Raw genomic sequence first — 17,619 nt, forward strand, 5'->3', positions numbered from 1 at the left:
GTACCCGCCGGGCTGGGAGCCGGGCTGAGAGCCGGCCGGGAGCGCTCCGGGCGGGGCGGCACCGCCGATGGACGCCTCTTTGCGCCAGGTGGGCAGCGGCGGGGACCGGGACGCGGCGGTGGCGGGACTGCCCGCCTGCCTACTGGCCCTGCCCGGGGCTGGGGAAGGCGGCGGTCACCGGGCGGCAGGGTAGGGGCCCAGGGTGGGATCAGCGCCGAGGTGCCGTGGCCAGGCTCGGGGCTAGCGGGGGCTGCCCCGGGAGCGGCGGGATGCTGCGGTCCCCGCCGGGATCTCCGCGCCCCCGCTGCCCCTCGGCGGGTCAGTCCCGGTTGTACTTTGCTTGAGCGCTGACATGCGGTGGGTTTTGTCCCCCGAGCCCCGCGTGCGGCACCGGGCAGCCCTTGTGAGGAGCCGAAGGGGTTATGGGAGCCAGAGCCCGAGTGATGTGCGGTTCCAGCAATTCAGGCTGAGGGCTGATTGCAGGAGGAGAGGATTTGTCGCATGATAGTCATGGCTGCCCAGAGACGGCTCGCATGCTGCTTTAATCTCCTGGAGCGATTTAAGGGTCCGGAGCCTGCTGCTGCCTCTGTGTGCATGTCACGGCTCGGCTCGCCACGCGTGGCACCGGGCCCGGGCCAGAGTCAAACGAGCAATGGGAGGGAGCGTCCCCCTCAGTCCCCTGCTTCCTCGGTGCCACTGCCCAGTCACCTTCACGCTGGTGGACAGAACGGGTTCCTCCAGAGCCGGGCCCGTACCTATTAGACCTGGGCTGTGGTCCCATGTGTGCCCGCAGTGCCCTTTCTTTAGGGGTTGACAACAGCCACGTGGGGCATTGTGCTGCCCCGGGCGGAAGGGGGGAAGTGACGGGCAGCCTTAATGTACGTGGCCCAGTGCTCCCTACATTCACTCTGCCTCTTTATTTACCTGAATGCAACCGAGTTTCCTGCACAGCCTGATGCTGCCTTTGGTTGTGAGGGGCAGGTGGGTGCAAGGCTGGGACAGCCTTTGCTGGCTTCATGGGTGACAGTGGGTGCCCATGGCACTGGCAGTGGGCACAGCAGGCTCTGTGGGACAATGAGGCCATCCTGAGGTCTGTGGCGGAGCTTGGAAAGCCTCCTGTTTGGGGCCAGGGGCTTCAGATATCCCCCTCCTCCAACCTCTGGTTGGTTTCCAGGCCATTAAATTCAGTGTCTGGCCATTGCTGTGCTCTGGGTGCAGCAGGGAAACTGGCAGCCCTCTAGAGCAGGCTGCTATGGGTGGGCTAGTGCAGCTGATGGGCTCTGGCCTGCCCCCTCCCTGGTGAAGCACTTTCTTTATCAGAACAGATGTTTTCCCAGATCTGGCCCCAGTGAGGAAGGAGTGGCTGCCCCTGGGGCTGCCCCGCGGCATGCGCAGCACATCACCCAGGATCCTTTCAGCCATTAACTGATTAACCTGCTGCTCCTGGAAGCCTGGGCTGTCTGTATCTAATCAGATGGAGGCCAGGGTTTCCCAAAGGGCCATTTCACCAGAGCCTTTATGCCCACCCCTCCATCACGAGGAACCTCCTGGCCTTTTTTTAACAGGAGTAGCCTCTGTGGAGCCTGAAGAGCCTGATGGAAATGGGAGGCTGGAGAGGGGTGCCCAGAGGTGCATGTCTCAACAAGTAGCACCCAGCAGTGAACTGCCTGTTTTGACCAGCAATGCTTGTCCAGGTGTGATTCTGCTGTCATCTGGAGAAACAGGGATTTCCAGGGAATTGCTGAAGGGCAGCCCTGAAGCCAGGGACTCCCTAACAGTCTTATATGTCTTGTAAATCATGGGCTTAAACCCTGGTGAAGCAAGGGACCAACGCTAGAGAGCCAGAGCTATCATGCATGGGAAAGCATAAAATTTTGCTGTGCAGAAAAGGCAGTGGGGGCAGGAGAGAGGCAACGTGGCTTCCCTGGAGCGGGAATGTTTGGCATTTGCTGCACCCTGACCACTCTTCCTCCTTCTCCATGGGAGGTTCTTGTTGGGAAGGCAATGCCTGAGCAGAAGGGAGTTGCTCCACCTCTTTCTTCTGCAGCAGAAGCCAAGCTTGTCCCAGGGGTACATGTCATCAGTTACAATGAATAGCTTAAACCCCAATGTGTTGTTGGTCTTGCCTAAGCAGACTCCCATGCTGTGCTTGCAGCATTTAGATACCACACTCACTGGTGTGGTCAGTGTCTGGGGTGAGGTGGGGATGCCGTGGGTCTTCTCAGCTTCCCTGGTTCCTCTGTTGGCATGCTGGAGGCCAAAGCAGTTCCTAGTCTTTGAAGTTCATTTGTGGCAAGTGGTATAGCGGATTCAACCTACTTCTCATTCTGGCTCTGCCAAGGGGAGAAATAGTTTTGGCTGGTTGTGTCAGCTTGAAACTTCTGATGGGCTTCTCATGTGCTGTGCCCTCCTGTGACAGGATCAGGTGGGATGTGCACTGCTGCCCTCTTCCCCTGCGGTGTCCTAAGTGGGCCAGATTAGAAAGCCATGAACCTCAGCAAGTGGTACAGCATTAAGATGTGTGCCTCTGCACTCTGAGATCTGGTGTGCAGCATGGCTTGGGGTTGTAGCAGTTGCTGCCTTTGCTTCAGCTGAGTATGAGCAGAGGAGCTGAGATGGTGTGTGTGCTCTGCCATCTCCCTTCTTGGCCGCTGCAGTGAGTCCTGTGCCCAGAGAGGGAGGAGGGGCCTAGAGGCCAGGGCTGTGGCACTGTGATGGATGATAGTTTCCCTGCCTGTCTGGAGTGTGGGCAGGATGTGGGGTGACACAGAGGATATGACTCGCTCTTCAATTCCCTCTGAAGAGTAGGAATGTCGTGGCCGGGGTCAAAGGAGACACTTCTCCCATCCCATCCCTCTCTGCTGTCCTGTTGGAGTGACCAGCCAGCATGGCCCCATGGTCAGCCTGCACTGAGCAGCAGCATGCAGTGGAGTCACAGATGCCATTCTGCTCATATGCCCCTGTCCTAGAAATGCTGACATTTTAAGCATTAAACAGTTTTTCTCATTGCTCTTTCAGTGAAATGCGATGCTTTCATCTGTGTTGTAAAATAAATCCTCCAAAATCCTTAAACTTTCTGACATAGGAAGAGAAAGACAGAGGGAATCCTGTGCTCATGTCCTGCACAGCTGCGGTACTTGGAGCTGTCCTTCTTACAGCTGGTCTTCACTTACTGTCCCCCATCTTTCCCTGGCTACAGCCCATCTCTTCTTTGTGGCTTGGGATATCTGCCATGGAGGTGAGGAGAGGAGCCACCTCCCCCAGAGACATGTGCAAATCAGTGGGGAGTCTCAGGGTCAAGTCCATGGAGGAGTACAAGCACTACCTGACTTGCCACCATGCATGTGTCTGAGTTGCGTTATTGGCCCCAAATTGAGGTAGGGAGCAAGCAGCTCTGCCAGCTCTCTTTTGCTCTGGAAGTTTTGCTGTGTCTGCTGGAAGGGTGCACTGACTGCTTGATGCAATTGGGAAGTGTCTCACTACCCCACAAAGCCATCAGCTAGTCTGTAAAGCTTGGCCCTTGGCTGGCCATGTGATACTCAACTATACATGCTGTCCTCCAGGTGTCTGATGGCTCCTTACTCCTGATGTAAACTAGCGTGTGTAAACATTTGCAGACCAAGTATGTGAGTAAGGAGAAGAACTGAAGGGACTTGTCTGTGAATGCATCTTTGCAGTGCAGAGCCTGCCTTATTCATGGGTGCAGCAGGTACAGGACTGGCCTGATTTTTGTTTGCACATGCAATTTTCACCAGCTTTGAGCTCTCAGTTGAGGCTGCCTGGCTTCATAATTCAGAGATCAGTGTCCCCAGCTTCTGCTGGGTGGGGAGGGCTCTTATATGGCATGCTGGATTAGGCTTCTCAACAGCTTGGTTTGCCCTCCCCACACTCTGTGCAGGTAGGAGACATTGGAGTTCCTGTGAGAGAGGAGTGTGGCTGGATGTCCAGAAGAATCCTTCTGGAAACTCTTGTCTGAGATGAGGGAAATGGTTCAGCTGACTTGGATGATGCTGACCATGAGTGATGTGCTGTCTTTCCAGATAACAGTGAGCTGAGTGCCCATGTGTTAACAACTGTTGTCTTAGGAAAATGTTTTCTTGGAAAGAAATGGTAGATAAAGATTCATCATCTTCAGCAGTGAGGCTGCTCCATGAAGGAGTATCCCCACCAGCCTCTCTTCTCCCCTGAGGAAGATCGCCTTGCCAACTTTCCCTGATGACCTCCTCTTAGTTTACTGAAAATATTGTGACCTCTTAGAAAAGAGGATCCAGAGAGATTGGAAAGAGACAGAGAAATGCTGACTGTTAGATCCATGCTGCCTGTGTAATGGTCTCAGAGTCAATACCAAACAGAGCAACCCCTCTCTTGTTTAATTAGTCTCCATAGTTCAGCTAAAGAGAAGTACCATTGTCCTTGAAGATATCCATGAGGCTGGTGTAGCATGGATGTTCCTGCACGCAGGCAGAATTCTCCATCCCGGCTGCATCTCCCCAGGACTGTTCAGAGTGATGAAGAGGCAGATGTAGGGCAAAAGGGCCTGGTTGTCCTGTTCTGGAGCAGCAGTTGCAGGGAAGAAAGCTCTTGTGCCAAAGGTGACATGAAGAAGCGTCTGGCAGAAGAGAGAGTGTCCTGTTAGCTCCCTCCTTGGGGCATCTGTCTGGAGCCAGGCTGTGTGAGCTGTGACCTTGTCAGATCCTATCAGTGGCATGAGCGTGGGCTGGCTCTGGATGGGAACCCCCCCGTGAAGGGAAGCTGGGTCTCCTGGGGCCAGCCTGCAGCTGCCCCATCACTGCCTCCAAACCCACCTCACACTACTCTGGTTTCACTTCTTGCCTCACTTTTTTTTTTTTTTTAACATAATAGTCACAATTGTTTCGCAATTTCTTGTTACCCATTTTGCTTTAAGGAGAACGTGTGAGCTATTTAAATGTGATCATTAAGACTGAAACTTCTGTGAGTCCGGGTTTACTGGTTATCCTCCAGTTACCCTAAGCTCTTCAGTTCTGTCTCCTCATTTCCATCTGAGATTGCACACAGTTGAGCCATGCAGTAGAGCCAAGTCCCAGGCAAAACACCTACGGAGAGCCTGTCTGCCATGCAGTGCTTGGCACAGCATCCAGGGATTCTTGAGTCCTGTCATTATAAATGCAATAATTATCATAGCAATGGAGACAGCTTAGAGTCCTCCCTTAGACAGAGTGATCAGTATATTTGATGAGAAGGGGGGAAATTTGGTTTAGGACCAGGGCTGTCTATTATTCCTGTTTACTCCTGCTACCTGCATCTTGAGCCAATGATAAGATTTGGCTGAATCACACTTTCTGGAAAGGCTTCTTATTTCTGGAGGATCCCCCGCTTTTTGCAGTTTCTTCAAGTGGTTACACAACCTTGTTTTAAAATAAATCCGGCTTCGTTTCTAAAGTGTCTGGCAGCTCCATCCATTTTTGGGCCCTACTTCTGCTTCATGAGAGTTGTTTTGTCCCAAATAACTTCTCTGTCTGTAAGAAATTGTTCTCCAGCACTGGTTTGTTGACAAAGGTGAGGCAGCAGGTAGCTGAGCATGGCATCAACACTGCTGGTAGTGGTGTCCTCTCCTCAGGGTAAAGTTAGTTAAGTATGCAGGGACTGAGGTGAGGTTTGCAGCCCATGCTGGGCCACATATTGCTGTGGTCCCCATGCTATCACTGTCTGGGATAGATAGGGCAGACTTAGCTCTGGTAAATCTACATAATGACATTAACATTTTCACAAGTACTTTTGCATTACAAGGGATCTTTCTGAATAGCAAAAATGACTGAGTTTTTTTAGATTTTCTCTGAAAGGCTTCTTTCTCACACCTCAAAGCATAAGTAAGCAGTAAACTTTCTTACTCCTGTTTATATATCCCAGGCATGCATCAGCTCTTGTTGCAGCCAAATGTCCTGGGAGTTTCTGTTCAGCAGTTCACAATCCTCTTTGGGTCTGTGACTTTCCAGAAGACATTCCTCCATTTGAAGTGCTCCTTGCATTCCTTTTCCCCTGAAGCTGACCTTTCAGTTTGGCTGTGTTTTAATCCCATTTTGTTCAAACAAGCTGACTGTAGAACCCTCACTGCTTGGATGGTCTCATCCTTGTGGATACTTACTGATCGACCAGATGTTGGCATCTGCTGGTACTGTCAGCACTACTTTTTATTTTAGGTCCTTGATGAGAACATGGAGTAGCACTGACCCTCTCTCTGCTGAGTTTTGTTAGAAACTCCCTCAATTAATCATTATTTTCCCTGCTCACAACAACTGTTTTGAGATTCCTTTGCTGCTGTTTGCTCCTCAAGGAGTGACTTTTATCAGACTACTTTATTTTATGTGATCAATCCCATGAGAATCTATTACTGTCCTATTTATCTCTTATGCTTGCATGCAAAGAATGACGTCTTTTTGACTAGAGTTCTTCCACAAGTTGACTGGCACTAGACAATGACTAGAGACAGTGTACCTTTAAGTTGGGAAAGCTGAAGGCAAAAAAAAATCCATATTTTCCCTGAGGTTGTCAGACTAAGCAATTCATGGTTACTTGGGATAATCCTGCTATTGCCCTTGTTTAGGCTCTGACCCTTCCAGTCTCTTGGAATTTCCTCAGAACTTCCAGGCTTAGCAAAACTGAGTATCAGCTGGTGAGAAACTTTATTTAACAGTTGTCTGGGAACTCTTGGACCAGTTGATTTTTAAATTGGTTCAGGTCCTTTCAATTTCTAATATATTGACTTCAGCATGTGAGTGGGATGTAGGAGGAGTACTTTACAGGGATGTTTATTAAAACTTCTGCTTGTCTTCATTGTTACTCGTGATGCACCATCCCCATCTAGTAACGAGGATGCTGCTACTAGCACATGTCTGTGTCCCCAGTGATTTTTAGAACAGAAAATAGTGAAACATGGACTCCACTGTCTTTACTGTTCCCCACCTTCTTACTTGCTTGGACTGTTTCCCTCATTTTCCCCATGTTCACTCTTATTTTGGACTGGCTGATAGTGCATGCCATCCCAGAGGCACTCCACTTGCCTTCTGTGGAGTGCTTGAAGGAAGGACACTGAGAACAATCAGACACCGGGAAAGTGTCTCATGTGAAGAGTTTAAAACCCCTGAGAACACTTTATTAGTGAAATGACAAATATGGGGAGACACAGCAGAAGAGCAGAAAATAATGGGTGAGACAGAGAAGGTGAACTGGATTCCTGTTCCTTTACCTCTTAACTGTAAGAAAAAGGGATTTTCTTCTTCACTGTGGTGAGACTGATTGATAAAAACTATACATTTCTACAGAATGTGTGAGTAGGTGGTAGAACTCCACATGACAGGGAACTATTGAAGTCAAGGATGTGGAAAGATGCAAAAAAGCATTAAACAATCCCAAATTACATGTGACAAACATTGCAGTAGAAATGCTGTTTCAGGGCTCTTATCTGAGATTTGTACAAAACCTATTGCCTTGTGACTGCTTGGAGGCAGGATGCTGGAGCTGGCATCTCTGTTATGGATTTTCCATGGACTGTATCCTTGTGGCTTCCTGAGGCCCTGAGCTCTCCCCTCTGTGGACCTTGAATGCCATTCAGCCATCCATCAGCCCAGCTTCAGCCTTGATGCCATTGGCTAAATTTGAGGGAGAGGGCTGCAAGAAAGCTGCCTCACTATATATTTGGTGGCAAGAGGGAGAGGAGACCCACAGCAATATCCAAGTTGTGGGCAGGGCAGGGATAGCTCTTCTCTTGTTCAGTTTGGAGCCTCTAGCTGTCCAGTGAAAGCTTTCCTAGGGCCAGGCTGTGCTTTTGCACATGCCATGTTGCCTCCTTCCTTTCAGGGCTACAGAGAAGATGTGGGTAAGCCAGTGTTGCTGTGATGTGTCAGGGTTATTCAGAGACAGGGAATACGCATCTGTCCCTGTGTAATCACATTCACGTGAATAACATGCCCCAGGGAGTGGCTTGTTTTAATTGAAGTTTGAGGTGGGGAAGGGTTAGTAGAGAAGGCATGAAAGTGGCATTAGCTTTTATGAACTGAACTTTAGTATGCATTTTTGAGGCTGGTGAGAAGTTGCCAGGTGGTTGCAAGCTCTGTAGGACTGTTGCTTCACCCGAGGAGGGCAGTGACACCAGTTCCCATGGTGGTATTGGGGGGGAGGGCGGGGCAGCAGTGGGGAGAGCTCATCTCAAACTGGGCCCGGAGAGCTCTTGCAGTGAAGTCTGGAAGGGGGCAAACCTGTCCCCTCCTCATCCTTTCTGTACATCTTGTACTGATAATAAAGGGCAACCCTGAAGCATGTGAAAGCAGTTGGGGGTTCAGTCTGTCCACTGTCATGGTGAGGAGCTGGTGTGGTTGCTATAGTGAGTAGCTGCTTCTTTGAGAAGATCAAGAATTACCTTCAAGGACCATGCATTTCCTGGGGGATATCTGAAGTTGAGATGTGCAGGGGAGTGGGGAGAAAAGAAGCTGTGCAGCAGCCAAACTGGGGGAGGAGAGTGGAACAGAACAGATGGAAGGGGGAGGCAAAAGAGAGGTGGGAAGCAGAGCACATACATCAGTGACCAGAAGTGACAAACTGCTCTTAGATTATTTAAAATGCACAAACCTTTTCCTGATACTGCTAATCTGCAGAGCTGCCAGCAGGCTGAGGGCTTTGCTCCTTAATTAGTAAGGAATGGGGCTGCTAATTGGCAGAATTAGTCTGAGTTGTGGGCTCAGCCTGGTTGCAGCTCCAGAGCAGCAGGACCCATAGCTGCAGCTTTGTGCTCAGCTTTGTGGACTGTGCTGGCTTGCAGAGGCTACTGTATGGGAGCCATGGGTTCTTCCTGAGTGAAATCCATCTGTTTTTGCTCTGCAGCATGTCATCCTTGTGCCTTGAGAGAAGCAGACTTTTACTTCTGTTATCCACTCAGCTGTTGCAGGTATTTTCCCACTTCCCAGGTGCTCCGTGTTGGCTGCTGCCAGCTCAGCTGTTCTTGGTACTGTCTCTCTTCTTACCTGTGGCCTTCTGGACTGCCCCCTCCCTCCCAGCAGCTAGTCCAGCTTTTGCTGATCGCATATAACCCAGGGATTGGCTGTATGACTTCATTTCAGACCCATATCAGAAAAAATCAGCAAGGTTATATTCCTTCCCAAAAGGGTCTAAGGTGTCAGGAGCTCCCCCTCCCCACCAATCTTGTATCCATTAGCTAAGTCTCTTTATATCTGTGCTATCACTTATTCATGATCATGTAGATCAATCTGTTGAAAAGTGCATTTATTGAAACCTGATCCTGGCTTTGTCTGGATTGCAAGGGCTTTTCTAGGCCTATCTCTGTTGTGTGGTTTGCAACCCCAAGGCCCATTGAGACTGGGAAGAGAGCTGGCGTAGCGCAATGCTGCTTCCAAGTCTAGGAACACAGGGATCCATCTCCAGAAAAAACACAAGGCTTGGATGCCTAATACCCATTGAACAGCCTCAGTGTGCCAGGAGGGCAAAGGTTATGTATACACACAATACTTATAGCCAAAAAGCTTGTAGCGCCAACAGCAATTTTGACTTGGACTCATGGTGCAGTGGGGTCCATTTTTGAGATATCCTTGCCTGTTGCTGCAGCAGTGACTGGGAATACATACCCAAACCAAAGCACTGCAAGAGCCTGTCATAGTATCATGTTTGCAGATAGATCTGGAGACTGAGAGTACCATGTTCATTCACAAATAAGTCATCACCAAAACCCTCCAATAGTGAAAACAACTTGGACAATTCTGTGCATCTTTAAGGTGTCTGCCAACCAAACCCACCTCTCCTCTCTGAATAACTCCTGTAAAATTGATGCACCCATCATGGCTGTAGCCCCCATGGAGCATGTTACTCCTGGGAGCTGGTCAGGTTTGTGCATAAGGAGGAATAGGGAATATGAGAGCTGTCAGACAGAGGCAGTACTACTGCCTGTCTCCTAAAATCCTGTACAGCTGAGGCAGCTCATTCTCACATATGAGAAGAAGCAGTTTCTGGAAGAGGGCCTGAGGGAACATGAAGATTCAAGGGGAGCCCAGACTGCATGAATAAGAGAGCAGGATATATGATGACTTGTTTCTGAGGTGTGGTACAGTTGCAGAGCAGTGGCTTGCTCACGTTAATCCCTGAACGTGTCTTCTGCTGGGCTGGGAGGTTTCGCAGAGGCAAAGGCATCTGCAGGTATGGACTTCTGCATCTCATCCTCTGGTGCTCTTTTTGCCTTCAGTAGATGGATAGCTGATGAGGGGGGTGCACTCACTGGTAGCTACACACCCTGCTTTAATGCCCGGGTGCTTTGCTTGTCTGCCTCCATGCCCTTTCCCTGGGATACCGGGATCTCACTGAATCCCCTCATCCTTTCCCTGCTGACATAGCCTGCTTCTGCTGCTGACATCCAGGTGTGTGGATGCAAGAAGTAACTCCTGTTGTCAGTCCCTAAAAAATACACAAAAAGTCAAAGGTATCTGTGACTTCAATTGATTTTTTGATATGATGGATACTGGGAAATGTTACTTATTTCCAAGTCTAAGACCCTAAAGTGCCAGGTGTTAAGTGAACAGAGAAAAATGGCATCCTAGAGTTTAGAATCTACAGTGGAAGACAGTATGGTGCGAGTGTGAGGCAATACTGATGAAGCAGAACTCTTGGTATGCAAGCAACTTTATTTTCTAAACTATAACACCACTGGGATCAGTTTTCAGGATTGTGCTTTGCTATGCACTTTGTGGCAAGGCCAGTTCCTCGGCAGTTTGTCACTGAGACCATAGGAATGAGGATGCTGGTCTCTGGGAGTTCATTTGATACAGGAACTCTGGGGCATTACTACTTTATTCTTTCTTTCAGTGCCTGTTGTTGTTGCTCCCCTTAAAGACAAAACAACCCCCCTAATAAACTCCTAGTTAAAAGGCAAATTGGGAGGGGAGGAACTATTCGCGTTCCTTAAGGGGCTCAAGCTGAGTGTGCCACTGGCATTCAGCCAGCTGTATTCAATGGGAAGTGATTCCACAAAGTCACAACTCTGCTGTTCCTTAGCTGTCTTCTAAGGTGTTCTCTTCAAAACAGTGATTGCTCATTGTTTCATCTCGTTAAACTGTTTTGCCTCTGGATGTGGGTGAGACCTTTGGTATCCCAGGTTGAAAACAGAAGGGTTTTTACTCTTGTGCTTGGGGAGCAGGGGTTTTCCCATCATCTGCAGGGACCCCCCAGGACTGGCAGGTCGCTGCTCTGCAGTGCTGGCCTAGGCTCTGTGTTACTACTCTTGCTTTTCCCATGGAAGTTCAGCCTTGCTGCCTGGCAGCTCTTGGAAATTTTCTGCTCAATTTAATCCTTTCAACTGATCAATGAAATGTGTTGGGGGAGAGGGGAATGATGTGAGGGCAATCTCTTTGGTGTCACCATCTGTTTCTGTATTTAGTCAAGGCTCCTTGGGGGATTTCATGTTTAGAAAAAAGGGCTGATGGAAGGAGATGCACTAAAACAAACTCGACCTTTCAGGAAATGGGAGCTATGCTGGGCAGAAGTTACAATAATTATTTGCTCTGTGGTTCCTATTTTGGCTGTCTTAGCATGATGTTTCTTTTGGAAATAACATAAATGGGTGCAGTTGTTCTACTGGGCAGAGGCAATTGCAGTTGTAAAAACAGCTGCATCAAAGTAAACTGAAGTAAGTAGTTCTGGGCAGCTGAAATGCCACAGTGTCTGGGGTTTCGTCCTGTTGCCTTCTGCTCTCACAGAAGGAACTGCCATAAGGCTGTAGGAAACAATGCAATGTGGTACAAAAGAACCAGATCTCCTTTGGGGTGTATTTATTACTTCATTTGCACATGGACTTGCGCTGGAAAAGGGGTCTGCATCAGTCTGGACTTCCTGATAATTTCTAGGTGTTGAAGATACCAGAGGGTTCTCATAGTCCCTCTCCCCTCATTTTCCCTTCAAGTGGTACCTAATGAATAACAGTGTTTGGGCCCATGAAGCATCTCTTGTGTGTCAGATTTTCAACTGCCTCTATCTCCGAACTAGTTTCTGAGCTCAGGGCGTGGAAAGTGTGTATAACCCAGACACATGTAGGGCTCTGTGAGCATAACACACTCCCAATGCTGGAGTGTGTGTGTGCCTGTGTGTGTGCCATGGCATCGGGGTGCAGTGTATGTGGAAGGGTGTGGGCCTGGCTCCTCATGCTGCGCTTGCCTTCAAGCTCTCATCTATATACTCCTGGGTTACTGGTGTCTGAAGGCATGGAAATGCATTGTTGAGAATGGATGGTTTCTCAACAGCAATGTGCTGCCCACATACCTCAGGATACTTTGTCTTGAGCATGAAGAGTTTCAAAAAACCTATGTGGATGTTGTGAAGAGCTCTAATATAGTTCCTCAAAATCTCTATTGAATGCATTGCTTACCAACTTTCTGAGATCTTGAATCTGCAATATAAGAAAACAATTCTTCTTACTGCTGTTTCTCACTGGCCATGAGAGTGATCTTTGCACACCATCCTTGGGTTTGGGTACTGACCAGATGCACTGGTGCTTTTCATTCACTTGGTAATGGGAGATTTGCCTGCTGTGGAAACTCTAGAGCAGAACATAGCAGAACAAGTAGAACTATGCAGACTTTAAAAAATGTCATTAAAATCAGTTCCTTTATTGGGAGGACTGGAGTTTGTCCAATAGACGTATCTTCCACAGTAAGGAAAATCCAGGGAACTTAAGTGTTTAAAGTGACCAAAGTAGTCTAAAAAGCCCCACCTAAACTAAAATAAATAATTAAAAATAGAATTAGTGTTCCACATTCTGGATAATGTAATATAGAAATACCATTTGCATATCTTAAAAAATAGTAAGCGTATAAGCAAAGAGCTAATGGTGCTGACGAGTTTAAGAGGATAGGAAGGGTTTTTATAATCAATAACTTTAGGGCAGAAAACAAATTAGGAAGAAAGTAGGTCTATGAATCAATGAAAAGCAGGATGGCTTTAACATTGCTCAATGGTTCAGCACTTTGGCTTTTTCTTAATACTTATCTAAGCAGAGTTTATTTCTATGGAAAGACGTGAACAGATTAGTTTGCAATAACTGAAATGCAGTGTGACGTTATACCTAATTCTGCATAAGTGCAGGCCAGTCTATCCCTGATTTGCCTGCCTGCTCCTGCTCTTTCCCTGTACAGTGTCCCTCAGTCAGGCAGGGCAACTGATTTCCACTGCACTTCTTTGATAGGTGAGCTATGAGATCTGCTTGCCCTGCAGATTCCCGTGTATGTGTTGCCAGAAGTCTGTGCTCAGGGCTGCCTTGAGAGCCACTGAGCAATTTAAGACCTCATAGTGTGTGTGAAACTGTGTATCCATCAGGGCCATCATAATATACATCAGTGTATGTATACATCAGTGTATATATACATCAGAAACACTCAAGCCATGTCGTTTACCCAAAGACTTGCAAGAGAGGCAAACAAAGCTCTGTGAAGTCTGCTTAGCTGTTGCTGATGATTTCTGGAAGCATTTTCATTTACAATGGTGTGTGGGTGTATAAAATTGTAATCATGCTTTATTTACATTTGCTATTATTATACCATGACTTTAATGACCAGCTATTCCAAATTTGAAAATATTTAGACAGTCAAACCCACTATTTTGTGTGTTTGTATCTCTCCATGACTTTTTCTGTAAAAACTGGTGTTTCCTTACATTGACTTCTGCATGAAGTTGATTAAAACTGCTTTTTTCTTCCTCTCACATCAGGTTATAAATATCAAAAAATTTCAGTTTCTCTGAAAATGCGAGTACGGCTTGCTTAAAAATGTCAAGGAGCAGTAGCCTGGAAGTAGCCTCTGAACACCACAGCTGGCCCCAGCTTTCCTTGGGTGTTTGCACCCCATGCACAGATCTTGCAGGCTCCAGGTCTTTCTAATGGGAGGTCTTCTGGTTTTTGCAGGGTGCCAGGGTATGGCTGCGGGAGCAGGACCAGCTGCAGCCATGCACTGTTGGCTCATGTCCCAATGGAAACGTGCTCTTCACCTCAGATTATGGCATGGTAAGTGAAGTTTGCATGAGGCTGTGGCTTATGCCAAGTTGCAATATGGACTTCCTGGTCTTGCATGACCTTCATGCTAAAAGGAAATGTATCAACTGAAATGCTGTAATTCTCTCTGAAAAGTTAGTGACAGGCTCTGTTACAAACCATGCCAAAGGTCTAACAAAAGTTGAGAAGATTGTTCACTTTCTTCTGTTCATTTTTCTGCCCACCTCACTTTAGTTTTTCTTGTGCCATCTTTGAAGAAGTTGCTCTAGCAGACTAGCAAAGCCATGGTATTAGCAAGAAGGAGGCATCTCCCTCAACTAAGCAGCCCTTTCTGCTGGGATGTGCTTCTTGCAAGCTGGGCTGCTGTAAGGGCTGGTGGGCTCAGCAGCTTCAGCAGCTTTTGCCATCAGCCCTCTGGGTCAGGGGCATGTAGAAGCCAGCTCCCCATGTCAGACAGCAGTGCAGGGGGAGCAGCTATGCATGGAACAGTTCAACAAGACAGCTGAGCTACTCTGAGAGCAGATCTCCCCATCAGTGAGAGGGAAGAAGCCCCTCATTCTTTTTCCCTGTGCTCCTTGTAGTTCCCTGGTGTGCCTGCTGCAGTGCCTGTGGAGTCATATTGGTGTGAAGGGACCTCTGGGGATCATCCAAGTCCTCAGTGAGTCAGCTTGGCTCCCTAACCCTGGGAAAACTATTCACTTCCTTCACTGAGCTTCTCAGTGAGTCAAACTGGTGCCTGGACTGGGAGGAGAAAGGGGAAATGGGCAGGACTGTGCCTTCCAGCAATGAGCAATTTGATATGCTCAGCTGTTTTGGTGAAGGTCCTCTGCAGGCAGCTTCTTTGTTACAGAAAATTGGATGTCTTTTTGTAGCCATTTACCTGGCAAACAAAGCAGGGCACAGGAAAAGGGGATTTAGGACTCCAGCTTCGGGAGAGTCAGTGGTAGGACTGTCATATTTTTCAGCCTTGCTTTGACAGGGCTAGATTTTGAACCATCGTTCCTTTTTAAAGAGGGTGATTTGTTTCTCAGGGGCAGAAACTCATCAGACACAGGTTTTCCATCTGGTTACTCAAGTCTCTTAAATCCTTTCTTGAGGAGTTGCCTTGATTTGGGAGTGATGGACAGGTACTAACTCATGCTAAGAGTTCACAGAGGCTTTCATCCCAGGTAATGCAGCCACCTGTGAAGGCTGAACAAATGGCAAATAGTCCTGTGACTCTGTCTTGCTTCTGTCTGTGCTGATATGGTGCTGTGGCCTTGGAAAATCCTCTCAGCCCACCTGGCACATCTGAGGTGCCATTATTCAGTTTCCTCCACAGTAGCTGTCCTATGTGCTTCCCTTGCCTGCCACCTTCGTTGTTTGATAACTGTAAGAGGGACTGGCTGTTTTATGTCAGAAGAGAACTCAGGTGAAAACTTACTCATTTGACTTTGGGCTCGATGGTTCAGTTCATCCCTCTGATATTAGGATCCCTAAATGTGGTATCATTGGGTTTGCTGTGGCCCAGCATCCCTGTAGCTCTTGCAGCTCTGAGGTAAGAAGTCCAGTTTTGTGTTTCAGGGTTTTTGCCATTTATTCTCACTTCCTTAATAACACTTCAAACAAAATATCCATGAGAAATGTGACTTCCTGGGAGGAAAGGAGGAGCTGACACTTGAGAAACACAAGATTGGAAACCACAGTCCAGACGGACCAGCTGAATACTTTGTGGATAAACAACTTAAATGCTGAATGGGAGCTTTGCTTGTGTGCTCAGGGTTGTGCTCATGGAGGGATTTGAGGTTGAGAAGGAATATTTTCTCCCCTACTCAGCTGGTTTGATTGGCAATCCTCAGTTTGGCTTGTCTGCCAGACAGGTTTGGTTTTATTCCTGTCCATTTCAGGGGCTTTGAGGGAGTCCTGGTCATTTTGTTCTGACAGGGGGGTAAATCTGAGACAATCAGTTCATTACTGGGAGGAAAGTATTGTTATGTTATGAGGTGCCTGTGTGGTATTTGGCTTGTTTTCAGTTAGACAGAAAGATGATGTCATTTCTTCCCATAGAATAAAGATCTGCTTATTAACGCCTATGACTTTCCGTTTAAGTATTAATTTGTCATAAAAGGGATATTCCAGAGGCAGCTCTGTTGAGAGATCAGTTAATCTATATTCTCACCTGCTTCAGGCAAAATCAGCCACGATATTCAGCTCAGTAGTGCAAGATGCTGACAGCAGGCTGGCTCACCGTACCTGGAGCAGGACAGTGGGGAGGGTGTGCCTCCTGAGTGCTCTACTCCACGTTGCTGGAAGGGGCCTAGAAGCCACTGGTGTGGCTGGACGTGGGAAAGGACCTGGCTGGCTTGGATCAGCACAACATCTTGCAAGCTCTAAGGGTTGAAGGGTCATCATGTCTGGATCATTTTTGTCTCTCACCTCAGGGAAATTCACTTTGACACAATCTTTGGAACAAAAAAACTCACCACGTTTATCTCCAGGACTTTGGATGATCCCTGCAGCCTGTTGATGATACAGAGACTGGAAACTTGTCTACCCTGGAGGGCAGTGGACAGATTGAAAGTCAGCTCTCTCCCAGTGCTAGGGAAGGCCTGAAACCTCTCCTGCATGTTACACGTGCCTTCCAGAGACACAGGGACCTTGCCTCCCAAATCTGTGCGGAGCCAGAGGCCCCAGCCTCTGCCTGAGGAAGGGTGAGCTGCTAGGTGCAATGATGAGCAAGGATAGTTGGCGAGCCTCCCTGGCCTCAGGGACAGATAGGTGACATCTTGCCCTTGGCTAGGGTGCCAGTGTGTCATCAGACCTCTCCTCCAGGAAGTACTTTTCACCTGTGCAGTATTTCTGTCCAGAGGGTACCAGAGCCAATGCTCCTAGTCCACTTTTGCTGCACTCTTGACAGAGCACCTACTTAACTCTTTGAGGACCTTGGATGAGACGTTTTTTTAGAGAGGGGTGACTGAATAGTCCCAATGAGGTGTCTCAAGACCAGTTTAACAGGTGATGATCTAATCCCTACAGATCATTTATTCTGGTACTCAGGATTCCTGTTGTTCTCCAGGGTCCCGTTTTCTCCTCTGTTGTCTACAAATACAAGTAAACAAGCTCTGACCCATCACACAGTTATTTTTCAGGTATAAGCCCTTCTTGGCCCAGGTGCTGCCAACTGCCTGGTCTCTTCTGGAACACTTGTCCACTCAGCTTTTTCCTTAGATGTTTTCTTAATGTTTCTCTTCTGATCCAAATTGCCACAAGTGCTGACTATGCAGTGATAAATGAGTAAGTGCTAGAGAGATGTAAAATAGGATCACGTCATACAGTTTGGGACTTGTCCCCTTCCAAAAGTTGTCCAAGTCAGCAGAGAAAAGAGAGCCAAGGTGGTTTGCTGCCTTATGCTTTGAAAGTGGTTTTCTCCTGACTGAGGCCTCTGCTCTAAAGAAGGAAAAAATAATTGATATTTTCTGGGGCCATGTTTCCAGAGTTTCTTGCTGCTGGTAGACTCACACCTACCTGATACCCAGGTGCAGAAGTGGTGTGGAGAAGACCAGGGAGGTCTGCAGAGAGCCTGTGTGCTGGAATGGGCTTAGCTCTAAGCTGTTCATGAACCAAGT

General features: G+C 48.0%; 1 protein-coding gene across 1 annotated transcript in view; it reads left to right on the plus strand.

The window, feature by feature from the left end:
- Positions 1–17,619, plus strand: part of LOC127386757 (unconventional myosin-X-like) — a 90,221-nt gene continuing 72,602 nt past the window's right edge. Inside the window, exons 1-2 of the mRNA XM_051624282.1 lie at positions 1–88; positions 13,928–14,026. Of these exons, the coding sequence (XP_051480242.1) occupies positions 68–88; positions 13,928–14,026 (120 nt within the window). The 5' untranslated portion in view covers positions 1–67. The remainder of the gene's footprint in view (positions 89–13,927; positions 14,027–17,619) is intronic.

This window comes from Apus apus, chromosome 6 (genome assembly GCF_020740795.1).
Source record: "Apus apus isolate bApuApu2 chromosome 6, bApuApu2.pri.cur, whole genome shotgun sequence".
Lineage (NCBI taxonomy): Eukaryota > Metazoa > Chordata > Aves > Apodiformes > Apodidae > Apus > Apus apus.